Genomic DNA, 26,405 nt, shown 5'->3' on the forward strand with positions numbered 1-26,405 from the left:
GAAGCTCTGGATTAATCTGAAAATACTGGTAATCCTAAGGAACACAAAGGAATGTGAACCCACAAGTATCATTTTCTTTATTTTTCTATTGATGCATGAGCATTACTTTCAGCCATAATAGGATGAATCAGCATGTGATCACCCAATTGTTTTCTTTAGCAGTTAAGCCAAGTCAACAAGCTAGATAAAAAGTAGGCAGAAAATCTTGAATGTTCTGATCAGACATTAAGAGACAGCATTACCTTGACTGGGAACTCGATGACTATATTTGTTGATATAGACTGTAGATAATTAATTTTACATTTAAATCATAACAACACCTGTAATGTAGAAATAAATTACTGTAAATAGTAGCCTGTTATCATCACTCACCCGCAGGTCCTCTTCCTTGTGTTTCCATAATTATTCATAGGCTATATGGAATAAAGTGGCACTGAGATTGAGGCAAACTGTTTAATTTTTCTTGTGTGTGATGTTTGTCTTGTCTGCAAGTTCATTTTCAAAGACAGAAGAAGGCCACAAGTAGCACAGAAACTACTCACCCTCCCAAAGCCACTGCCACTGAGACCAACGTCACTCCAGAAGCCACTGAGACCAACGTCACTCCAGAAGCCACTGAGACCAACGTCACTCCAGAAGCCACTGAGACCAACGTCACTCCAGAAGCCACTGAGACCAACGTCACTCCAGAAGCCACTGAGACCAACGTCACTCCAGAAGCCACTGAGACCACCGTCATTCCAGAAGCCACTGAGACCACCGTCATTCCAGAAGCCACTGAGACCACCGTCATTCCAGAAGCCACTGAGACCAATGTCACTCCAGAAGCCACTGAGACCAATGTCACTCCAGAAGCCACTGAGACCACCGTCATTCCAGAAGCCACTGAGACCAACGTCACTCCAGAAGCCACTGAGACCACCGTCATTCCAGAAGCCACTGAGACCAACGTCACTCCAGAAGCCACTGAGACCACCGTCACTCCAGAAGCCACTGAGACCACCGTCACTCCAGAAGCCACTGAGACCACCGTCACTCCAGAAGCCACTGAGACCACCGTCATTCCAGAAGCCACTGAGACCACCGTCATTCCAGAAGCCACTGAGACCAACGTCACTCCAGATGCCACTGAGACCAACGTCATTCCAGAAGCCACTGAGACCAACGTCACTCCAGATGCCACTGAGACCACCGTCATTCCAGAAGCCACTGAGACCACAGGCTCATCAAAAGCCACAAGACCCCGGGGCCAGAAGGCAAAAAAAAGACAAAGTGAAGTATATTTCTTTAATAGTCAGTAATGTGTTATTAGAACTATGTTAATACGTATGTAAGAACTATGTTTTTTAATACACTACCAGTCAAAATTTTGAACCCACCTACTCATCCAAGAGAATGGGAAAGCGTTGCCAAACCTTTGACAGATATTGTACATTCTAAATTAGTAATAACTTACTGTATTTATATATTAAGCATAGCATCAGTTCTGGCAGGTCACATTAGTCAGGCTCGAATCAGCTGATCTACGTCTACCTATAGGAATACGACGCCCATTACTGTATACAGTACATATATAAGCTCCTTCAGTATTATCAGCAGCTGTCACGTTTCTCAGGAGCGAATTACCCTGCTCCATCCCCAGCTCCACCTCTCGTCAGTCATTATAGCATTCAGATTACCCCTGAATCAGACTTAAATTCTCTTAAATATATTGTACATTAAAATAAATTACTGATATCTGCAATACATTTATTTTGGTTCTGTTTTGTTTACCCTACGCTGGGTTATCACTGCTTTTATGATTGTATGCTAGGCTGCATGGATGCGTAGGGAGTTCTTGTCCAGAACAGAACCATACCACCAATCAAAACTATATGCTAACTGTCAATCATATTTGATGATAGTGCTCTTGACAGAAATAGTGTTTAATAAAATTTGATATCTTGTATATTTTTAATACAGATCCAGTCCAACAGAGGGTAGCCAGCAATATGAAGCCAAAAAAAAAGTGTTAAGTACATTTTCTTTATTTAAAATGATATGATGTATCAACTACACATTGATTCTGCCATCACAGTTAGGTATTGTCTATACTGGTATATTGGTATACTTATTTCAATGTTATATTGACTATCTTTCAGATGAGTGTCCAGAATGCTGTTGGAGAGTGAGGCAAAACAACTTTGACTACTCCAAGGTTTTGAAAAGAAGAGTGAGAGAGGTTTGTCTTTCTAAAGTATTTAAAACGCTCTTGCTTTATATCAATGTACTCGCACTCACTCATTATTAATATTTAAATTATTTTTGATTCTACAATGAATGAACAATGAACCTGTGTCCACAAAAGCATTTTTTCACGCGACTGGCATATTTGCACACGCCGCTGAGTTTCTTTTTCACGCTGATGCAAAGAGCATTCGTGGTTTTTTACCAGTCGCCAAGAGTTGAAGAATGTTCAATTTTGGGTCAAATGCAGTGCTCATCACTGTAACTTTTTACCCAGCTGTCCAATCACAGTTGAGGAGGCGCGGGACTAATAACACACAACCACCACACTCTGCTCGTACAAAGTCAACAGATGACAGCAACAAGCATAATAATGGAACAAAATAATTTTAAACTAGAGCCAGAGCAAATACTTTATAATTTATCGACAATTTTGTATAGAAACAACACAGAAACAAACAATCTGTGAAATGAGATAACTAGTAACACTTTCGCGGATTTTTAACATAATAACAACAAGCAAAGCACTGCCAAAACACTCTCAAGCACTCACACTCACGCACTTATCAGCTGGCTAAATGGTTTGGTGGACACACAGCCTAAGACTAAAAATATCTGCAGTGTTTGAGCACTTGATTCGACAACTAGATGTTTTGAAGACTGGATTTAGTGTTCATGGAGTGAGCACTAATGTCACCATTTTTACAAACAAGATGCATACAAAGTTTACTTTACAATAACAGAAAATAATTTGGCTGTATGTATTGCTCACATGATGTAGAACGCTATCCGAACAATACTTTGGTTAACATCAAATATGTAGAAAAAGTCTTAAATAAATCAAGGTATTATGTAGTAGGTTTTAAATGTTTAGGTAGGTCTTATTTATGTTGAAATTTATTTCATGGTATTTTTTGTAGTTCTTTGTTGTCTGTCTGACCAATATAAAACCTACAATTGCACACACAGTTCTGTAAATTAATGTACTTTTCAAGTAATTATTTGACTTTGGTTTTCCTTCAGAGCTTCATACTTTTTTGCAAGTAAATAGGTCTTACATTTCCTTCACAATGGTCTTCAAAAATGTGTTACAAATTTTACATTTTACTTAATGAAACTTGCAGAAACCCTGAAAACATTAATGCATAGATAAATATGGATAACTCTTTGGATATGTTATTAATGTAATGTCAACATGAATAGAAACTGTCACAAGGTTTTCATGTAATTTTCTAGATCCCTCTAGACCCCTAAGACAGTATATGATACTGTACTTTACCACTTTGAAACACAATCTTACAGCAGTAAATGTTATTTTTAAATGTTATTACATGTTAAAGCTACACTGTATAACTTTTTAAGATGATTCTTAGCAAAAAACAGTTTGCATGACTTGTGCCAAGACAAACGTTGCTGGATATTGAGTTGTGATAGATTTTTTTTTTATGTTTATTCTATAGGGAACAGAGGAGGTCCTCATTTGTTGGGTTCCATGCAAGACCTGGTAGGTGTACTAATGTACAGTTTATTAAATACACAACATTTTAAACATTAACAATGTCGACAGTTACTAAAATGTTTGAACATTTTTTTAATAGTTATATTTCATAAAATGATATATCATTTTGCTAGCCTGAATTAAGTTACTCATTAAATCTTTACTCAGAACATTGTCTCTTTACAGTGGGACCAAATGGAAAGACTCCTGGGAGCCCTCCTCCCTTCTTGAATAATGAATTACATTTTTATTTTTATTTTGTATTTTCTTTTATAATGAATAAAATAACTACAAACATAAACAAAGTTATTGACTTGTTATTCATTGCCTAAATTGCATATGCTATATAGAGTACACACAGATCTTTATAAATAACCTAATTAAAAATCCTCTGTTTATTGTCAGTTTTGTTTGAATAACTGTTATATCTACGTCTGTACGTCTGTTATGTTCTCACGTGTTTGTCTGTGTATGTAGTTATATATGTACTGTCTATATATTGGTTGTAAGCAGGATTTCTTGTAACTTGGTGGATGGGTAGGACATGGTACAGGAAGAAACCTATTATATTTTGTGGCTGTTAAAATTTTAGATTAATAAAATTTGATGTAGTTGGAGATATTTGCTCTACTTTATGCCTTTAATGTTCAGGTTTGTGTCCTTCTGTCCAGATGACATTGAGCGGAGAACATCATGATGGTGCTGGTTCCACCCCAGGGCAGGAAGTAGAACAGTAGTTGGCATGCCGTGTAGATGTACTATCGTTATCTGCCTCTGTAATTGGATAGAAGACCAGTAGTAGTTGTCTTTTGATCTATTATTCATTGGCAATGCAATAATTATGCATTCAAAGCATCAAATTGATTTAATATTGGCATATAATTATAAATAGATTTAAATACATTAGAAAGAGAACTGTTTCAATTTCCAAGAAACAAATGTTACTTGTTTTACACAAGCTGAACAGGATTAAACAAAATAACCTGTATTATGAAAATCAGGTGATCAGAGAACAAATATAAAATAATGGTTCATACACTAATAATAATTATCTTGTCTTTTTAGACTTCTAAAGCTATACAGATCCACTTTGGGAACTGGAAACCCTTAAAGCTCACCTTCACCTGGAAATGAGAGAATGGGTATATGGTAAGAAAATTCTGAAAATTATATCTGACACAAAAATAGTTTTGTGTTTATTATAAAGGTTGACCCCTGTGATAATCTTTTTGTCATATGTCATATGTTATTCTGCTGTAGTAATCACAAATTAAATGCTTGTCTATTACAATTTCACAAGCTCTAGCACCAAAATTTTTATAGTCACTTGTATGATATTTTAGAATAATTTTCATGAAGGTGGATTTTCTTTTGACAAGTAACGATAATGATTAAAAGTTTATTTTGATGTTACTAATTCAGCACTGAATAATATTTGTAGATATTTGGAATTGTCATGTTTTTCGGGGCTTTGACTGCTGTGTGATGATGCGTCATCTTTTTCTTTCTGTTTTTCCTTGCAATTCGTCTACAGGTCTCGGTGACTTGACAGAGGATGCTACCTATGGGCTCAACAGTCTCATCAATCGGAGGTCACTCAGAAGTCAACACAGACAGACTGTAAATGCAAACAGCAGTATAGGCGCTTTCGATTACATTGAGGACAGGACCGGTGCACTGAAGATGTGTACTAAATAAACCTGCCTTGCTTTTATATCAAACAGCGCTTTTTATGAAGGGATTTACAGTATAAGGGAATTTTCATCAGAAACCCAACTGTTAGAAAATAGTGCACTTTGATTTTTACATTTCAAACCAAAGCTACTAAGTGTTTTCACCCATAGCTTAGAGATAATAAAGAGCCACATATCTTCAGGAAAGTATTGACAATATAAATAATGGCACTTTGCTAAAAAGTTCAGATTATGTATTGTTATTAGAAACAAGGACAACATACTAACTATGGGTAAAGGTCTTTTCCTTTCCAGCACTTTTATACAATGTCAATTATATCATAAAAGTTTTTAAGATATATTTACCTGCCTTAATTCTTAAATTCAAAACTCAAAAATGAAAGAAGATATCAGCAAAAACTGAAATTGTACTATTCTTATGAATATTTGCATTTATTTGTCTCTTATTTTTCTGACAACAAAAACAGAAAAGCTGCTGTTTCTCCTGACTGACATCACCAAGTAGCGGATTAATAATGTTAAAAGTAATTTTGCATGTTATTACAATGCATTACCGGTATTTTGCTTTAAATAAATCATTGTTATTTTTTGCATGTAAAAAATCTGATGAAGTACAATAATTACAATGTACTTTACTTCAATATTTCCATATTATACTTTGTGTATGTATGTAAGCTATGTATGCAATATGTATATACTGTTTGTAGTTTCAGCATACTTGTTAATGAACACCATCAAATCGATATTAAACCATACATGTTTTTCTGTTATGCTTTCCATATCGCATCATCTAAATGTACATCAATATAGTCATAAATCATATCCACTTTAGCTGACATTCTGTAAAACTGTATGGAGAAATATCTTTCTTTGTCTTGATGCATACATATGTGCAATACTGTAATAAAAACAATTATGTTTTTTGCTTGTTGAATGAACTTCCCATTAAAGTACCATTTGGACACATAATTGGTTTATTCTTTAGACAAATGCAGATATTCACAAGTTCAGGACTTGTGTTTTCAAGTGCAAAAACACTTAAATAGTGCATATTTTACTTAGGTGTGGTACATACATATGTGCACTACTGTAATAAACACAACTGTGATAGCATTACCTGTTGTGTGAACTTTCAGTACCATTTGAACACATAATTGGCTGACACATAATTGACTGACTCTAGACGAGTGCAGATGCTCACAAGTTCATGGCTCATGAAAAAACACTTAAATAGTGCATATTTTACTTAGGTGTGGTACATACATATGTGCCCTACTGTAATAAACACAACTGTGATAGCATTACCTGTTGTGTGAACTCCCAGTACCATTTGAACACATAATTGGCTGACACATAATTGACTGACTCTAGACGAATGCAGATGCTCACAAGTTCATGGCTCATGAAAAAACACTTAAATAGTGCATATTTTACTTAGGTGTGGTACATACATATGTGCACTACTGTAATAAACACAACTGTGATAGCATTACCTGTTGTGTGAACTTCCAGTACCATTTGAACACATAATTGGCTGACACATAATTGACTGACTCTAGACGAGTGCAGATGCTCACAAGTTCATGGCTCATGAAAAAACACTTAAATAGTGCATATTTTACTTAGGTGTGGTACATACATATGTGCACTACTGTAATAAACACAACTGTGATAGCATTACCTGTTGTGTGAACTTCCAGTACCATTTGAACACATAATTGGCTGACACATAATTGACTGACTCTAGACGAATGCAGATGCTCACAAGTTCATGGCTCATGAAAAAACACTTAAATAGTGCATATTTTACTTAGGTGTGGTACATACATATGTGCACTACTGTAATAAACACAACTGTGATAGCATTACCTGTTGTGTGAACTTCCAGTACCATTTGAACACATAATTGGCTGACACATACATAATTGACTGACTCTAGACGAGTGCAGATGCTCACAAGTTCATGGCTCATGCAAAAACACTTAATAGTGGATATTTTACTTAGGTGTGGTACATACATACTGTATGTGGACTACTGTAATAAACACAACTGTGATAGCATTACCTGTTGTGTGAACTTCCAGTACCATTTGAACACATAATTGGCTGACACATAATTGACTGACTCTAGATGAATAAAGATGCTCACAAGTTCTTGGCTCATGCAAAAACATTTAAATTGTGCATATTTTACTAGGGCGTGGTACATACATATGTACACTACTGTAATAAATACAATTTTGATGACATTGCCTGTGGGGTTGGAGGTTGGGCCTCCAAATGCCTCACTGAAACTATGGCTGGGTCAGGGCTGTGTCCATGAAATGTTGAAATTAAAGCTTTATGTAGGACTAACCCAAATACATTGTTGAAAATGTCTTGGCCTGGAGAATAATATATGCCAGTATGAAGATGAGAAATGGGTCCTGTTTTGAAATATTGACCTCTGAACTGTGACCTCAGCACATGTTGAAAGCCTTGTCATTCAGGAAGAGAAGGGGCTACAGACATGGGACCAATTGTTGTAAAGAGCCCTTCACTTTAGCTATGTGACTATACTCTTGTGGATAGAGTCACTAAAAGGGGGTGCAGTCAATTATGGTCAAAATTTATTTTCACCTATTCAGCAGTTACATATTTAAAATATTATCACACAAATGCTATTAACATCCACTTATATCCCTAGGTGTACTGTTAATTAATTGTTTATAACTTCTAATTCTAAGTAATAGGTTATATTGATTTAAACTACAATTCCCTATAGCAGCGCAATGCGGCCTGATACAAATTTGCGCCATTTTTGTAGTTCTTCCAGTTAGCAAAGTATTGCTGTAAATAAGGTTGCAAAAAGAAACATCTACGAAATATATCAACCATATAGTACAGACGAAGACGTACTTACACTGTATTTAGATGATCTATGTTAAGAAAAAGTTATATTGTTAGTTTATTTCAGATATTTTGGAGCACCACAGCTCGTCTTGCTGGCAAAATAGGGGTTTAAAGTCAGAATAAAGGTTTTACTGCAGCCGAAGTCTTAAAACGTTTGTTTGGCCATATGGCTTTACTAAACTGACCCCTTTGTGATTAAAAATGTGATGTTAGCATCAATATAAATTAGCATAGCTAAACAATAATGCTTTTTTTGTGCATTTTGTGTTAGCAGCAAGGATTAATGTGCTTCATATGAATGATATTTGGGTAAATATGGCATTGTTTGTTTGCGTATACTCTCGGACGTGAAACAATTTACTATAGTAAATTTTAGTATAGGCTACTGTATTATAGTATGTACTGTACAGATTTGGAAGCTTAGCTAGACTAGGTATTGCATGTGATCTTACCTGTTGTGACAAAAAAAAAAAAAAAAAAAAAAAAAAAAAAAAAAAAAAAAAAAAAAAAAATATATATATATATATATATATATATATATATATATATATATATATATATATTCTATTGTTGATCAATTTGTCAATGTAGAAAATATGTGGTGAACAAATGTGTACAACAACAAATTATAACCAAAACTGAAATAATGATGATAATTATTTTACTAAAGAAATTAAGAATCAGTCAGACAGTGATTGAAAATTCAGATTCAAGGTTTTATTATTTACAATGGGGAGAGCTAACTTGAGCTACTCGGTCAGGAAACCAGTTTGTGCAGTGGAGAAGAGAGAATCTATAATTCATCATCCGTAGAGGCATCTGTGGAGACATTCTCATATGGGTCTTCATCATCTTCTTCAACAACGGATCCACCATTCCCATTTACTACTATTTGGGAGTAGGTTTCTTTCACAGCTACCATGTCCGTTTTGATCTCCTCACATTTTTGGAGGACAGCACTGTGCAGGCCATGGTAAGCTTGACCAGACAGTCCTGAAGGGTAGCCTAAAAATCAAATTGGGATAAAAAACAAAAAAACAAAAAAAAACAATTAACCAAAACATCAATATTGCAGTTTGTATCATCTGCAAGCAGTTAAAAATAACTATATGAAGTAAACAGAATTAAGAAATTAGTACTCACTCTGTGTGGTCAGGTCATCTGCTAGTACATTAGCCTGGTCCTTCAAGGCCCTGCAGGTTCTTGTAAGATGAGTCCAATGTTGTTTCATTTCCTCTAAAAGTATAGCCTCTTCCTCAATCAGTCTCTCCAGCTGCATCACCTTGTCAAAAACCTTCTTCTTCATGCCTAAGGAAGTGTCAGGTTCTATCAAGACAAATGACAAATTGAATTAACCACCATATTAAAATACTACCTCTTATTGCCTTTTTGAGAGTAAAATCCAATAATGGTACAATTCTTTGTCCCTACAACATAGGCAACAAGTGATTGGTGTTGAATCTACAGTGTGAAAAAAAAAAGGGCGAGCCACCTTGACACATTAATCTGAGGAATGGCGAGTTGGCAAAAACAAAACGGTTTAAAAATAAAATGATTATAGTCTGTTCCAAAACAAATAAAAAACACATGTTGGGCCTCTTTCCTTTGAAAGTCGGAGTTTAATGAGTTAATCTTTTAAATGAAGATTCACTAAAACTATTAATGTCAAACTTTACAAACCAGAATCCCAAGGCCAGATAGGGCTTTCTGCTGCCAGAAGGTCTTCAACTGAATCTACAGATTCTGTGGTGGTTGGAAGATCATTGTATTGGGATATGGCATTAAACAGCTTTTTCTTATCCTCTCTAATCCGTCTTCGGATCTTGTGTCGCTGTTTGTTACGGTCTGCAGAAAAAACAAATAATTTTAAGGAGGATATGCATAATGTTTGGTCACTGTGCTAATGGACATCCAAAAGGCTCCTTACAAATTATGTTATAAAGCGCACATATCATCGGCGACTAAAAATACAATTGTACAATATTTTGACTACACCTCTGGTTAATTTAACCATAATAAATAACCTGGAATGTGGCCTGGAATGTTCAAGTAATGGAGGGAGTTGGGTGATGGTAACACTGGACATATAGGAAGGCAGGACTGTTCACTCAATGTAGAAAGGTTATGTAGTGGCTTAAGTGCACAGTGTAGATGGAAGACTTTGTTCATTGTTAAGATATGATCAAATTTAAATTACTTAGATACAGCTATAGATCTCACATTTTAAAATGAACTCCACAAGTACATGAAGGCATGGAGGCTACTTACCGGTTACTCGATACAGATCCCTCTTTTTCTGCTGGATGCCCAAGAATAGGCCTTCAATCAGATGTTGCAACGCCACTGGATCATCTGTTCTGAAGTCATCTGGTGCTGTAAAGTATTTATGAAGGTATTTGATCAGTATCATGCATTTTCTGTGCTATCAAAAATAGAACTATACTATTTCTATAAAACACCTTATACATTAAATATGGTAAAAGGAGGATTCAATAAGAAGAATGTAGTAGGAACACATGTAAAAACAAAAAGGACATCTACAAATGTTCTGCCAAAGAATCTGAAATTTTTTTTTCAGTTTGCTAATTTTTCAAGGGTGAGTAAGTATTATAAATTTGAGGGAGAAAGCTACATCAAGTTCAATTATTAACTTAGCATTTCGAGCCATTTCTTCGTTGATTTTCACTTTTGTTGTTGCATGGTTTCTTAGTGAGGTTCTCCTACTGCTGTGAGGAGTATTTCACAAGTAAAAAAATAAATAAATAAAAATAAACACATTTATCTATCTATAGAAAAAAGTACATACTTACTGTCAACTGCCCACTGTCTCACATCAGTGACCCACTGTTGCAGTTCCTCATCAGACCTTTGCGTGCACTTCTTTATAGCCGCAATGTCTTTCTTGACTTCCTTTGTCTTTTGGATAGTCTCAAAAGAATAATTAATGGAAAGTCACAAAAACCTTCAGGAATACTGAAAGTATTAGATACTTGGTATGTACAACTTATAAGTGGACTTTAGACAAATGAAATTTAACCTTCATTGACGACATCTTTATTTTTTTACTTACCTTCAAGTACCGTGTAGACAAGTACTTGTGCAGGTTTCTTTTTTTGCGCTCATTCCATCCTCTGGCATGCAATGTGATCATATCTACTCGTGCTGTAATGATGAAGGCATAAATGTGCTTTTCAATTAGTGGTTAGTCACGGAGTATGTTGAATAAAAAAAAGAAAAAAAGAAAAGCTGTCTTAACAATACATGAGAACTGTAAAAAAGGACCACTCACCAGCCTTACTCATGTATTTTGTAGTTAGAGCCACACGGGACAAAAAGCTGTTCACTTGTTCAACTTCTTCACCAATTGTTGTGCCTGCCCCTGTTTGATTTTTGCCACCCCACTGCACCTACAGCATGCACACCAAATGTCCAAACTAAAAAATATCCAGTTCATGGATATCAAAATGGTTAAAGGCTTAGTTACCATATTGTTCAAGAATATACATTTACCTCACATTTTGTAGAGTGCCCCTTTGCATGCATAACTGAGAGAAATGGCTTCATCTGAGTCAGGTTTTGCATTTCTGGGAATGCTTGAGCCACCTTTTGAAGATAGGGCCAATATCGACACATGATGTCAGTGCAGAAGAACTTGCAGTTTGTTTTTGTGGCCAGTTCCTTCTGCAGAAACAGAGGGTATGCAAATATCTCGCCCCTAAACATGTTCAACCCTCTAAGCAATATGCTGTGCCTGCAAACTGCCACCTCTAGGCCCTCTTCATCACATTTAGTGTTTGTCTTTTTAGAGGTCTCTCTGGCTGCAGCCCATGTTGATGTTCCACAGATGCCTTTTCCATGTACCTGTAACAGTGTCATATCAAATATATTCACAAACTAGAGCCTGATTCACCGTGTACAATCCCAAATCTTTTGACAAATATCTTACTGGGATGGTCTTCTCACGAACACAATCAACAAATGTTGCTACATCTTTGTCATTAGCCAGAAAAACTCCATCAAAAAATGGTTGTTCCTCTGTCCTACAGGAAGATAAAAAAAATAAAAAAAATAATACATTGCAATGTGTACTGTGCTAGACTAACTGAGACTTGTTACATCACGTGTATATTGTTGCCCTCTTGTTGGTCTGATTGCTTCTATTGTTCTTCGGATGAAAGCGTCTGCTAAATTATTAAATGTAAATGTTATAATATACCCCTTTGTTTTGCTGAATATGTATAGTTTTCTGTTTCCGTCTGCAGACACAGCAACTGTATCTGGGGTGCAAGCTGGGCAAGAGAAGTGATCAATGCCGCAGAGTTTTTCTCTTTTATGACGACAATATGTCCATTCAAGGAAAGCTTTTTGGAACACGTTGCCACAAATGTTACCACTCTGAAATTATAAAAATTTGAATACAGTGACATGCCAGTAAGATTTGCATAAATGCGAATTACTTTCCAAGTCTTACCCTTCCAAATTGTTGTGAGCGCTGTTGTAACATTTTCACAAATGCTTGTCTTGAAAGCCCAGGTGCAGTGATCTTCAGGTCCTCAAACGACGTGAAGAGGTCTACCTTGTATATGGTTTGAAACTCGACAGTGCCTGGCCAGTAACCACTAAACAACAGGTCAACCACCTCAGGTGTCCATGATGCAAGACAAGCTCTGCAATTCATCACTGGCAGGAAGACGTCATAGCGACCTGCAAAGATTTCAAAAGAAAATAAATAAGTAGTAAACACACTTTGGCTGTGTTTACTCTTGGCATTAACATGCGATCACCGTGATTTGCTCAAGCAGATCGGATAATATGCCAATCAGGACACGGTGTGTTTACACCTGTCCACATCAAGTGGCTTTTGTATCTGGATAACAGATTGGATCTCGCATTCCAGAAAAAAAAAGAAAAAAGATTGCTTGTAGGTCTATTCTATTGGGTGCAGAGGCATTTCGGTTGAAACAAGCCCCATAATCAGAGCCTAATGGAGCAATATCAGACTCATATTCTTACTAGAATCTCAATATGATGACGTCAGGTTAGGGTTCTGGAACTTTAGGGTGCGAAAGCAAACATTTCAGTATATTTGCGAATCTATGTATTTTGCACATATCTGTATTGAAAAACCACACAGCTATGTGCACCAATTCCTAGAGAGAGGAGGTGAAATAAAGACAGTGGGTGGGTCTTGTGTGACGTCCACCTGTGAATCCAGAACCGATGGCTGTATTGCGTTTACATTACACTGAGATATGAGTCCTCGACTCCCTCTGAACCTGGACACACTGATCGGATAACATTGCCATCATAAATGCGTTTACACTTGTCTTTTCTATGTGTATGTGGACAACATCCGGATACAGGTCGCATGTTAATGCCAATTGTAAAGACAGCCGTTGATACTTTTCAGACATCAGTTAGCAGGTTAAGCCAATAGACAAATACAATACGAAATATTGCAAGTCATACCATTTATACAGATGAGCACAACAGATCGTCCAGCTACAACAGCCAGGTTTTGAGGGTCACAATCACAAATTTTGTCTGGTCGTGTAATGGGCAGCAGACACACTAGATGAAAGAAAAAATATATGAACTAAAATGAAAACATGTTTTTAAGCTTTCAAGTACTTCTTACCTTGTTCATATATGACATTTTGGCCACTGAGGTCCTGCACAGCAGTTGATGGTGGGAGAGGTTTATAGAATCCATCTATAAGAGTCTCTCGGTTGTGAAAAACAAGATGTTGATGTGTAGAAACGTCACACTGGCCACAGTAACGGGGTTTCGGGAAACAGTCCTTGCACCTGATGACTGCTTGTTTCAAGCTGCAGTGATCACAAGGACCATAATGCACACAGTCTGAAGCAAGCAAACTGTCAAGGAGTTTTGGCCTTGCTTCCTCCCAGCGTTCTTCAGACAAGGTTTGCCTCAATGCCCAATCATGAGATGCTGCTGATCTGGGTTCATCACACTCCATTGCATTTTGGAGTTGCTGTAGTTGTAAATCTTGCAATAAAAAATAAAATTAGATTACAACTCCTTACCTGTTACAAGCTCGTAAACCAAGTGCACAAACTCACAAAACATTAAACAAGTAATATCTCAGATATTTGTACATTTAATATTTATCATAAAATGTTGGCACTTTTGTTCATTCAGAGGGACTTCGTGAAGACAGTGATACAGTTCCGATGGTTAAAAACATTTAAGGTAAACTTACCAATAATCTGTTGTGCATCTACATCTCCAAAATGTTGTTTGGAAGTTGAGGCTTCAGATGTGCTTGCAGTTTCTAGAATTATACAATTTTAATGCAGTATCTTGCATTCAAACAACAGAAAAGATGCAAATCAACATGAAATGGGATTACTTATAGGGAACATAGAGGGGAACTCTTTTCCACTGTAGAGCAGCTCATATGAAAATGTATTTTACAAAATTACCGGTCTGTTAGTATAGACAGACTTCAGGGTATAAAGTCAAAGATATGCACTGTATTAATAGGCAATATTTTTTTAGCAAACAGTATTTGGTTGAACACATTAAATACAATAATCCTACATTAAATCAAAAACAATTGCTTACCGAGCTCAACTTCTTGAGGGTTACTTGAAGAGACAATGGTTGAGGCAACTGGTTTTCCAGATCGGTCTAGAGAGAAGTAAACGGAAAAAATTATTTGATTTACACAATACTTATTGAAAAATCAAAGGATCTAAAACCTCAAACCATACCTTTCTTTGGTTTGCGCTTCTCATAGACCAAGAATCCTTCTTGGTCTCTTTTTTTCCACCTAAGTTTAAGATCAATCTTTTTTCTTTTTTGTTTTTTAGGTGGTGTTTTGACCGCTTCCTCACTCTGTATTACTCAAACATAAGAGGTAGAACAATGACTCCGAACTATATACATTTTTAAGAAATAATAACATGATTCAGAATATCATTTATGGAAGTTGCAAAAAATACAAACAGTGGTATAGTAACAAATTCCAATGATCCATTTTCTTTTCCCACATTAGTGAAATACTGATTGATGCAGAAAGCATGCTACATAGTTTTATACAAAATACCTGCATCTCCTCCAAATCAGCCATTATTTCCTCAAGATCACAGTGTAATTCCTCCTCCATATTTTTCTCTGTAGGCTGATCAGATGACTCTCTCAGTCATTTATTTTTTAATACCTGAGGACCATAAAAAACAAAGTACACATAAAAACAAATGAAAATAAATGGGTAGTGGTTTGCAGAGGATTTCACATCCATGGTTAAGGTGGGAAACAACCTTGATGAGGTTTTCTTTCCCTACCCAGGCAATGCTTAAATAAATGTTTTCTATGCAAGGTAATTGGGTGCCGGTAATGCGTTGGTGATGCAAGTGTTTAAGGTCCGAAGCAGAGCAACCGCCTAGCATTAATCAACTCACCTGTCTGCGTTGTACTGAATGAGGCAGAGCGATAGTGAGATTACAGATGATCTTCAAATCTGTTAAAAAAAAGTTTTGAATTAATTTATGAAAACAATACATTTATAAGAAAATACAGGGTCAGTGACGATCTGAAAAATAAATCAACGCAACTTATTTTAGTAAGAGAACTGTAACCAAATTGCTATATAAAACATAGAAATTCCAGGCAAAGTAGGCTCACAAAGCCAAGAGCAACATTTGTTAGAGGTGGTTGCGCTGTTGCAGGGAAAGTGGAAACATCGAACTACATTAAAGCTGCTACATTAAAATGCATGTACAATATATAAATAAATGTAGTAATACGCATTCATATGCAATTATGGCTATGGCACAAGTTGCTGCTGCATGGAAAGACTAACCTCCTGTTCCTTGATAGGCTAAAAAAAATAAAAAACTTTACTCTTCTTCCTCTTTGATATGACTGGAACCTGCAAGCACATGTTAAATTGTTTGTTAATATAAGGCATTTGGCTACACGGAAATGTAGTTTCTTAGTGTAAGAACAAAAAATATTAACACCATGTTGTGCATAAAAAAAGAAAAGAAAATACACGTTTGTACGCACAGTATTATGGCATCACGTACTTAATTGGTCGACAGCATAGACTGTATAAAAACATGGACGTAGTGTCAGTGACGTCACCCGTAGACACCTGAAGTGTGCAGAGAGGCCCGTCGCGACTCTCCCGGACAATCAAAAATGGGCAGAAAGGCGGGGGCTACTTGCTGAAGCCACGCCCACCCAGCGCGATGGCAGTGTCAACAGCGGCAATCCCCCAGTCACTCAAGTGGACACGCCCTTAATTATGCAGAACTTTACTTCTTAATATAATTTAAACGGATGAGTTATAAAAAAATTCACCCCCTTCACAGTTGTCATGAAGGGCAAAATTAGCTATTTTGGCCAAAATCATTTTTTGAACCAGGCTGTAAACATGTTTTTTTCTGCTGTAAAGTTGGGCATTTTAACATGGGGAGTCTATGGGACTGACTCCCTTTTTGCCGCCAACTCAAGCGGCCAGTCGATGAATTGCAGTTGTAGTCACTTCCTTATTGGCCTCACGAGAAAGAGCGGGAGGTTGGCGCTCGAGCGACAGTTTCATGGGATCTGTAGTTCTATACGACACAGATTAAGCATTCAAAGTAATGCAATATCTCGCATTTATTTGCAAATATGGATGCGCTCCTAACTGGCGATATGATGATAGTGTGCCGGGGTTCTGAGGATGTAACTTATGCGATGGATGTAACTTTATGAACTTCAGCTAACGTTAAATCACCCAGGCATTCGCCTGCATGTCCTACCGACGTCATAAGCACACACATGATTCTAACGTTACATTTACCATTAAAGCAAACATGATTCAGGAAAACAACACATATCACTAACATTTATCACAAAAATAACACCAGTTAACCAGTTTTAGGATAATGGAATATACTAGTGTACATACCTCTGCTCTTACTGTCGATCACAATGTCATGCAGTCCTTCTCTTTAGCGACCCCAGTGGACGTTTGTGTTTCAAAACTGTGGCAATACGTACCAGGTGGTACATATTTGTGGCGCTGCAAAAAAGTGTGCAGAGGTACGTATTTCCCATGAGACCAGGTTGCAACAACATTTTGAATCCTAAACAAGTAACACTACAGTTCTATAGTCTAATCTGAAGGGTGAACTCAAAAGATATAAATCATACAACACGGTCATTTTTGAAGATTAGAATCCACTGTAAAAAAAAAACAACAACAAAAAAAAAACAATCAAAGTGATGTCGCCGTCATAGAGACGACTTGTTCTTCCCTAGTCACATTAAAGATTCGTCGTTCAAGAACGACACATCACAAGACACCAAACAAAGAGCTGGTAGGTAACCTTTATGTATGGTTTAATATGTTTGTATGGTTTTCTCAGATCAATGTTTTTACCCCGTCAGGCTCTGCTCGCGTTGGTCGTGGTTGATTTCAATCGAACGTTCAGTCAACGTTTAATAAAACACAATAAAAGTAAAATACGATGGGGGGCTATCAAACAATAAACATGTCATGTTGATTTGCATATTTTGTATCAGTTTATTTTGTGACAGTGACCACATATAGCAAGATTGCACCAAATGACAATATGCACAGAATGTTCCATAATAATATTTGTCTGGTGACACGTTACTTGTTAATGCATGAGAGTAAGTCAGTTAGAGAGTCAGTTAAATTGTCAGGCCTAACTTAGCCATTTACACATGAAATGTTGTGGATGCATTCTGTGCATTTCATTTACAATTAGAATTTTTTTTTTGAGATTGAGAAAAACAGACACACATAAGTGTTTCTTTTGAAGGCAGGGAAGAGAGCAGTGGCAAGCCATGAAAAGAAGTAAAGATATAGGGAGTTTCTTTCAATGAAAAATTGAAATTGAAAAATATATATGTATTCTCAAATTTAACTTAATGGATATATACAGGGATGACAAAAACTAAAGTAATCAAAAATGTGCTTTATTACTGCATTTGTTTACAAGTAACTTATTCAAGTTAAAAATAATAATAAAATCAATAGGATATACGTAATACACTTTAGAATTTCGCTTTTTTTGGGGGGGGCAGTGGCGGCCACCCCATTAGGAGGCAGTGCCCCAGCATGGCCCCCCCACTGAAAATGCTCTAGACACGCCCCTGGCTAAGAGGGGGGCGGGAACACATTATCTATAATGAGACGATACAGCCCTGCTGAAAAAAACAATAGAAACCATTACAGAATTTGTAATGGTTTTAATGGTTCTTATTGGAATTCTAATGGTTTTAATGGACACTGTAATGGTCTCTGTGGGTCTCTATTGGTAATTTGCTTTCTTCTATTGGTGGCGTGTATTGTCTATTGGATACCATTAAGGACCAATAGAACACCTTTAGAAACTTCTAGTGGTATACTGGACACCAGTAGAAACCATTATGACTCCAATAAATTTAGTGGTTTCTTTGGAAAACTGTAATGGTCTTAGTGGGTAGGCTACTGCTGAAAAAAAATGAACACACAAACAATAGAAACTATTACAAAATGTGTAATGGTTTTAATGGTTATAATGGGAATTATGTTGGTTGTAATGGTCACAGTAATGGTCCCTGTGGGTCTCTATTGGTAAATTGCTTTCTTCTATTGGTGGTATGCATTGTCTTGGATTGCCACCATACGTCATTTGGAAAGGTTATTTTTAATTCATTTAATTTTTTTTTTTTTTTTTTTTTTAAATCAACTCGACTCGTCATGGCCTTCAAAATTGACTTGAAAAGTTGGTCTTTGTTTTGTCTGTCGGATTTGGTCCAAATTTAGCCCAAAAATAGATGTGAAATAACAGTGAAATTCTGCGTGACTTCCACGTGCTGTAATGTGCGCGCGCGCAGAACTGGAGCGGAGGACGTCACCATGGAAACGAGGCGGCAGCCCAACCGTCAAGCAGCTGATCGCTGACACTCAATGTGGTTTCACTTTTTTTTTTAGGTAAGTTTAGTCTATTAAATTACACAAATAGTACATTAAAGTGTTCCCGACACTTTATTTCATGTAAATTATACGCTTTCGTTTAATATTTACTTTATAGAAATGGTTTAGCGTCGTCAGAAAAAGGCCGTTGGCATCTCAAAGGTAAGGCTAAATACAAGAGGTAACGATAGACATGAGCTCTTGTTTATTAAGTTTGGGCTTTTAATGTCATCTTGTGTGTAGATGAGCTTGCTCTCTCTCTCTCTCTCTCTCTCTCTCTCTCTCTCTCTCTCTGTCTCTCTCTCTCTCTCCATATATATCAATGGATGAATGGAAGTAACTTAACCGAATTAATTTAACCCTAAAAGTATGCACTGTTTAATCCTAAAATGTGCACTAACGTAACCGGATAACGTTACATCACTTACATAGAGCGTGAAAATGGACTGAAACCTTCAGGTTTTGATCTTTCATGGTAAACACATAATCACAAACTTGTTCTATGATTTCAGAAGTGCCAGAAAAAAACCTCTATGACGCAGGAGAAGTTCCTGATTTTAACATTTCTGAAGCTGCTGACAGAGAGGATGAAAACACACATTTTGATGTCCACACTGTAGGAGCATTACTAAATAAGTAAAACTAAAATATATATATATTTATTGTAAATGATTATATAAATTATATATTCTGTGAATTATTATTTTTATTTTCTGCATTTCACCTCTGCTATAGTTTATGCCTTATACCTGGCATTGTATAATAAATATTGTTGTCTCTGTAACAGTATGCTTATGTTCCTAGGTTCTTCCATGCTGATGGCTGTGCTCTAGTCATATCTCCTGTCGAATAACATTTTTAGACATTATGAACCATGAATAGTAAGCAATTCCTCAAACATACACCATTCAAAAATGTAAGGGTCAGATTTGTCATGTATTTCAAAGACATCTTTTATGCTCACCACTGCTGCATTTATTTGATTAAAATACAGTTAAATTGTGAAATTACCATTTTTTTAATAACTATTTTCTATTTAAGTTTGTTTTAATAAGTGATCAAAGCTGAATTTTCAGCATCAGTCTCCAGTGTCACACAATCCTTCAGAAATCATGCTTTGTGAAAACAAGAATAAAATTGTACAAAATATTCACATATAAAGCAGTTATTTGAAATTGTACTAATATTTCACAACATTACCATTTTTATTTATGATCAAATAAATGCAGTTTTCTTAGTGTACATGAGACTTATTTCAGAAACATAAAAAAATCTCTATCTCCAAGCTACACACTCTCACACCAAAGTGACTGTTAAAAATCATTTAAACTTTGTGTCAGTACATCATAAATAGGAAAAGGCATCAGATCACCGTCTGTGATTTGTTGTTTCGTGCCGCATCCAGTGTAGAGAACATCACTGATTATAAAAGGCTCTGTTGTATTTTGTTGTGCTGTCCAGTGACGACACAGTGTTAGAACTCTTGTTAAATATCATTACATATGATGTATGTATGATCCCATTCAGCACTGATAGATCTTTTCTATTTCAGAGACTGAAAATCATTGATAAAGCACAAGGTTACTGTAACATATTTAAACAATATTAATAAGAATTAATAAAAATGCATCTGTGACTTAATATTGCTTCTTATTCTTCAGTGGAAAGTTCTCATTAAACACATAGCTTTCTTCTCATCTTTGTGCATTTTCAAACGTTGTGCATATTTCTGAATCATTTTTTTTTTTTTACTTCATAATATTGGTTGTCTTCTCTTGTTTCAGAGTTTAGCTCCAACCCCAGTTAAGCAGACCTGAGCAGCTGATCAAGGATCAGCAGAAACTCTGCAGAACGGTGGTCCTCCAGCCCAGGACTGGACACCAGTGTTGTAAGTCATTCTGTCTCTTTATAGTGCATGCTCAGAACATATTGCAGGAGATCTCAACATTGTCTCTCAAGGTCCACTTACATGCAGAGTTTTGCTCCAACCTGCAGTGCACCTGAACACATTAATCGAGGTCTAACTATTAGTGTTGTCACAGTACCAATTTCAGCACCAAAGCAAAACACAAAAACATGCTAATTATTATTATTTTTTTATTATTATTATTAGCCGCACTTATGCTAACAATTAACTACTCTAATAACAGTGTTCATTTCAATCCGACATTCAAATTACAGTTATATATATATATATCCTGATAAATACAGGTGCTGGTCATATAATTAAAATATCATCAAAAAGTTGATTTCACTAATTCCATTCAAAAAGTGAAACTTGTATATTATATTCATTCATTACACACAGACTGATATATTCCAAATCTTTATTTCTTTTAATTTTGATGTTTATAACTGACAACTAAGGAAAATCCCAAATTCAGTATCCCAGAAAATTTGAATATTGTGAAAAGGTTCAATATTGAAGAGACCTGGTGCCACACTCTAATCAGCTAATTAACTCAAAACAACTGCAAATCCTTTAAATGGTCTCTCAGTCTCGTTCTGTAGGCTACACAATCATGGGGAAGACTGCTGACTTGACCGTTGTCCAAAAGACAACCATTGACACTTTGCACAAGGAGGGGAAGACACAAAAGGTCATTGCTAAAGAGGCTGGCTGTTCACAGAGCTCTGCGTCCAAGCACATTAATAGAGAGGAGAAGGGAAGGAAAAGATGTAGTAGAAAATAAGTGTAGAAGCAATAGGGATAACTGCACCCTGGAGAGGATTGTGAAACAAAACCCATTCAAAAATGTGGGGGAGATTCACAAAGAGTGGACTACAGCTGGAGTCAGTGCTTCAAGAACCACTACACACAGACGTATGCAAGACATGGGTTTCAGCTTCGCATTCCTTGTGTCAAGCCACTCTTGAACAACAGACAGAACCAGAAGTGTCTCGCTTCAAAAAGGACTGTACTGCTGCTGAGTAGTGATATATCAGACCCAAGAATGCAGAAGAGCTGAAGGCCACTATCAGAGCGTTCTGGGCTCTTATAACACCTGAGCAGTGTCACAGACTGATCGACTCCATGCCACGCCGCACTGCTGCAGTCATTCAGGGGAAGTATTGAGTCTGCTGCAGTCATTCAGGGGAAGTATTGAGTGCTGTACATACTCATACTTTTCATGTTCATACTTTTCAGTTGGCCAAGATTTCTAAAAATCCTTTCTTTGTATTGGTCTTAAGTTATACTCTAATTTTCTAAGATAATGAATTTGGGATTTTCCTTAGTTGTCAGATATAAATAAATATATCAGTCTGTGTGTAATGAATGAATATAATATACAAGTTTCACTTTTTGAATTGAAATGATGATATTCTAATTATATGACGAGCACCTGTATACACAGAATGACTAATTGAACTGCTTTTATAGTTTTAATAATTTATTTGTAATGAATAAAGTTATTTTACATTTGATTATTAGTTTTTCTTACTTGAATGCTTTTGTTCGGATGTAAAATAAAAAAGTGAATTATTATTAAGAAAAGAACTGCAGGAAAAGATGCAATGTTGCTCAGTGATTTTGGTTTGGAACCTTTAGAAAATAGAAAAGAGTTGACTTTGCCAACTCTTTCAACTTCAAACGGGTGTAGCTCAGTCATTTTTTTTATATATATATATATATATATATATATATACAGTTATACATCATTTTGAAGGACTTTTTAATGAGAAAAAAAACCTCAACTGATTTTTGCTCATTGTGACTAACTTTGCCAGCACAGGTCACATATGCTACTTAATTTCCACTTGAGAGTGGTCAGATTTAAAGTCTGAGATTAGTCCATCAGTTCTTGAATTTCAATTTTTGTTTATGTGTGCGTGTGTGTGTGTGTGTGTGTGTGTGTGCGTGTGTATGTGTGTGTGTGTGTTCAAAACAAGAGTGTCTGTCTCAGAAGCTGAAGAAAAAAGGCCACACCTTATAGGAAATAAACGCCTCCTAAGTGTATGGAAATACCTGGCTGAGGAGATCAGTGACATAAACCAGATAAAACTGTCAGTGGTAAGTGGTAAGTGTTTGCATATCCATATCCGAATGGAATTGCTACAGCCTCTTATCTAATATGACTCGAAGTAGAGACTATGTACCATAAAAAGTAGATAATGTAATTATTCAAGCCTATTTGTGAAACTGGACCACAAAACCAGTTACAAGGGTAATTGTTTTTATTTTATTTTTTAGATTTTTATTTCAATAATAATACTAAATAAGTTTTCCATTGATGTATGGTTTGTTAGGAGGACAATATTTGTCTGAGATACAACTATTTGAAAATCTGGAATCTGTTGGTGCTAAAAAATCTAAATATTGTGAAAAATATTTCAAATCCAGAGCAAAGCATTTTATTAATAAAAAATTAAGTTGATACATTTATGGTAGGGAATTTACAAAATATATTCATGGAACATTTGCTTTTTTTAAATCCTAATGAAAAATCAATAACTTTTTTGAGACTGCCATATAAATATATGTATGGATAATCTCACATACTGGTAATGTGGTACATTGTCCTAATGAATTGTCCCTTTTTTTTTTCTTTTTTTTTTTGCAGGTCTGAGACAGCTACAAGCCACAAAAACAGTTCATAGTTCCTGCATTTCTATAATGCATTAATGAATAACAATAATTAAAATAAAATGTAATGTCAAGGTTTTGTGTTAATTCCAGCTATGTTGAGTATTCTGTGAATAATTTTGATTTTAGGTGCATATTCTTAATTCTTTGCAAAACAACCTGAACTTTTTGCTATTGAAAGGTTGGTATGAAGTTTAAATAAATAAAAACATTATATTCTTGACAAAACCTGTGTACAGTTTGTATTAATAATTTAAATTATTTACTTATATTAATTAATGGCCTAATTACCAGCTATCAGTTAAACATTCAAATCAGAACCAATATAAAACTGCAACGAAAACTATTAAATATATGCAAATAAAGATCAGTACAAACTTGCAATGGAACCATCAGAACCATTACAAAACTGACGGAAACCATTAAATTTGTTTTAATAAAGACCAATACAAACTTGTAATGGAACCATCAGAACCAATACAAAACCAACGGAAACCATTAAATTTGTTTTAATAAAGACCAATACAAACTTGTAATGGAACCATCAGAACCATTCCAAAACCAACGGAAACCATTAAATTTGTTTTAATAAAGACCAATACAAACTTGTAATGGAACCATCAGAACCATTACAAAACCAACGGAAACCATTAAATTTGTTTTAATAAAGACCAATACAAACTTGTAATGGAACCATTACAAAACCAACAGAAACCATTAAATTTGTTTTAATAAAGACCAATACAAACTTGTAATGGAACCATCAGAACCATTCCAAAACCAACGGAAACCATTAAATTTGTTTTAATAAAGACCAATAAAAACTTGTAATGGAACCATCAGAACCATTACAAAACCAACGGAAACCATTAAATTTGTTTTAATAAAGACCAATACAAACTTGTAATGGAACCATTACAAAACCAACGGAAACCATTAAATTTGTTTTAATAAAGACCAATACAAACGTGTAATGGAACCATTACAAAACCAACAGAAACCATTAAATTTGTTTTAATAAAGACCAATACAAACTTGTAATGGAACCATCAGAACCATTACAAAACCAACAGAAACCATTAAATTTGTTTTAATAAAGACCAATACAAACTTGTAATGGAACCATCAGAACCATTCCAAAACCAACGGAAACCATTAAATTTGTTTTAATAAAGACCAATACAAACTTGTAATGGAACCATCAGAACCATTACAAAACTGTGATGGAAACCATTATGTGCAAATCGTGACCAATACAAACTTGTAATGGAAACCAATACAAACCAATAAATCCTAATGGAATATGCCCAAAACACACTACGTAATGGAAACCATTTGGTAATGGTTTTAATGGTTAATTGCTGATGGTTTGTAATGGTTTTGTAATGGAAACCATTAGAATTTCTGTAATGGTTTCTATTGTTTTTTTCAGCAGGGAGGAGAAACTGGACCAGTCCTTACGTTCATATAAATTACATAAAAATAGATTATTTGTTTTAAAAAACAAATAAAGTGTGCCGCAACTGGATAATTTAGATCTTTTCTTCTGATCGAACACTTATGTTCACTAATTCTTTGTTTCAATTGACGTGACGTTTTTCCCACATAGCCTATACCACAAGGACAACGGATCAAATACACAACATGAGTGGAAACACAAGTAATCACAGATTTGATGCTATATTTTTTGCCAGTTCTAGGATGACAAAAAAATGATGTTTTAAAAGTATTGTTACACTGAGCACAATTCCCACAACGATAATTGCCCTTCTGTATAGGACTCTGAGACGCACGAGGGCTAACGCTCTGAAAATCAGCATGTACCAAGCTGTCTTTTAAATTCCTAGCGCGTTTGTGTACAATCAAAGGAGGATGTCTAAGATCTCACTCAGCTCCGAATCAGAAGACAACAAATGCCAGTATTTTTAAAAAATTGATTTTATCATGTAAGACTTAGGTGAATATGTTGTAATACAAGCAAAAGAATACTTTCTTGTTTTTCTTGTCTTCTTTTTTAGCAATTCAGACCGCGTCTTTTTAAAAGCTGTATTAAATCCTTCATCAACTCAATCTAAAGGGTAACCTCTGTTCAAAAATTAATTTTTCATGATTATCGATTTCTCAATAAAGTCGGAATCAGAATAACAAATCCTCCTCAGTCTGTAGAACTGACTCTTAGGCAGTCCTTTTTTTAAAAAAGTCGGATGAAAACTGGTAGCGAGTAAAAGTGTGTTACGATCGGTCTCTTTTGTAAACAAAGTTGTAGTCAAACTGCCCTCGTTCTTCTGTATCCACATATCAAGGAAGTGTACTCTTTACGCTTTTGTGGGATTTAGTGGCCTAATGGTTAGAGAGTTGGACTTCCAATCGAAAGGTGCATGTACAGTTCTCTCTCCACCTTCAATACCACGACTTGGGTGCCCTTGAGCAAGGCATCGAACCCCCAACTGCTCCCCGGGCTGCCCACTGCTCCGGGTGTGTATTCACAGTGTGTGTGTTCACTGCTCTGTGTGTGTGCACTTCGGATGGGTTAAATGCAGAGCACAAATTCTGAGTATGGGCCACCA

The 26,405-nt window shown here is 35.8% G+C and overlaps 2 protein-coding genes and 2 long non-coding RNA genes across 7 annotated transcripts in view; 3 read left to right on the plus strand and 1 right to left on the minus strand.

Moving 5' to 3' along the window:
• Positions 1–4,029, plus strand: part of LOC128018395 (coagulation factor V-like) — a 5,366-nt gene extending 1,337 nt beyond the window's left edge. The window contains exons 3-7 of the mRNA XM_052603873.1: positions 493–1,272; positions 1,963–2,010; positions 2,142–2,221; positions 3,687–3,730; positions 3,911–4,029. Coding sequence (XP_052459833.1) covers positions 493–1,272; positions 1,963–2,010; positions 2,142–2,221; positions 3,687–3,730; positions 3,911–3,959 — 1,001 coding nt within the window. The 3' untranslated portion in view covers positions 3,960–4,029. The remainder of the gene's footprint in view (positions 1–492; positions 1,273–1,962; positions 2,011–2,141; positions 2,222–3,686; positions 3,731–3,910) is intronic.
• LOC128018396 (uncharacterized) overlaps positions 1–19,576 on the plus strand; it is a 40,622-nt gene extending 21,046 nt beyond the window's left edge. The window contains exons 3-4 of the long non-coding RNA XR_008184862.1: positions 18,498–19,271; positions 19,372–19,576. This is a non-coding gene — a long non-coding RNA (uncharacterized LOC128018396). The remainder of the gene's footprint in view (positions 1–18,497; positions 19,272–19,371) is intronic.
• Positions 9,006–17,392, minus strand: LOC128018394 (uncharacterized). 3 transcript variants are annotated; one of them, XM_052603872.1, is made up of 20 exons: positions 17,235–17,392; positions 16,140–16,208; positions 15,739–15,797; positions 15,384–15,497; positions 15,049–15,172; positions 14,900–14,965; positions 14,562–14,606; positions 13,949–14,320; positions 13,780–13,881; positions 12,782–13,014; positions 12,527–12,705; positions 12,257–12,350; positions 11,821–12,171; positions 11,600–11,717; positions 11,381–11,472; positions 11,121–11,238; positions 10,579–10,683; positions 9,991–10,155; positions 9,454–9,636; positions 9,006–9,315 (listed from the first exon to the last, which is right to left on the minus strand). In XM_052603872.1, exons 4-20 carry the CDS (start codon positions 15,441–15,443, stop codon positions 9,104–9,106), a joined length of 2,619 nt encoding a protein of 872 aa, XP_052459832.1. In that variant the 5' UTR covers positions 15,444–15,497; positions 15,739–15,797; positions 16,140–16,208; positions 17,235–17,392; the 3' UTR covers positions 9,006–9,103. The 3 variants fall into 3 exon arrangements, with proteins under 3 accessions (XP_052459832.1, XP_052459831.1, XP_052459830.1); XM_052603871.1 differs by having other exon boundaries at positions 9,454–9,618; positions 14,535–14,606; XM_052603870.1 differs by having other exon boundaries at positions 14,535–14,606.
• Positions 19,577–20,065: 489 nt separating the features above from the next.
• Positions 20,066–23,991, plus strand: LOC128018397 (uncharacterized). 2 transcript variants are annotated; one of them, XR_008184864.1, is made up of 4 exons: positions 20,066–20,134; positions 21,038–21,141; positions 23,145–23,265; positions 23,816–23,991. It is a non-coding gene; the product is annotated as an uncharacterized LOC128018397 (long non-coding RNA). The 2 variants fall into 2 exon arrangements; XR_008184863.1 differs by lacking the exon at positions 20,066–20,134 and having other exon boundaries at positions 20,930–21,141.
• Positions 23,992–26,405: the final 2,414 nt, after the last annotated feature.

The sequence above is a fragment of the Carassius gibelio genome, chromosome A8 (genome assembly GCF_023724105.1).
Source record: "Carassius gibelio isolate Cgi1373 ecotype wild population from Czech Republic chromosome A8, carGib1.2-hapl.c, whole genome shotgun sequence".
NCBI classification, from domain to species: Eukaryota; Metazoa; Chordata; class Actinopteri; order Cypriniformes; family Cyprinidae; genus Carassius; species Carassius gibelio.

Bases quoted from the DNA above. Each gene is read 5' to 3' on its own strand.
- LOC128018394 (XM_052603870.1), bottom strand. From the start codon at position 15,443: ATGGAGGAGGAATTACACTGTGATCTTGAGGAAATAATGGCTGATTTG. The intron at 11,473-11,599 runs GTGAGTGGTCCT...TCATCATTACAG, and splicing joins AAAATACATGAGTAAGGCTG to CACGAGTAGATATGATCACA. The intron at 10,684-11,120 runs GTAAGTATGTAC...AATACTTTACAG, and splicing joins GAGACAGTGGGCAGTTGACA to CACCAGATGACTTCAGAACA.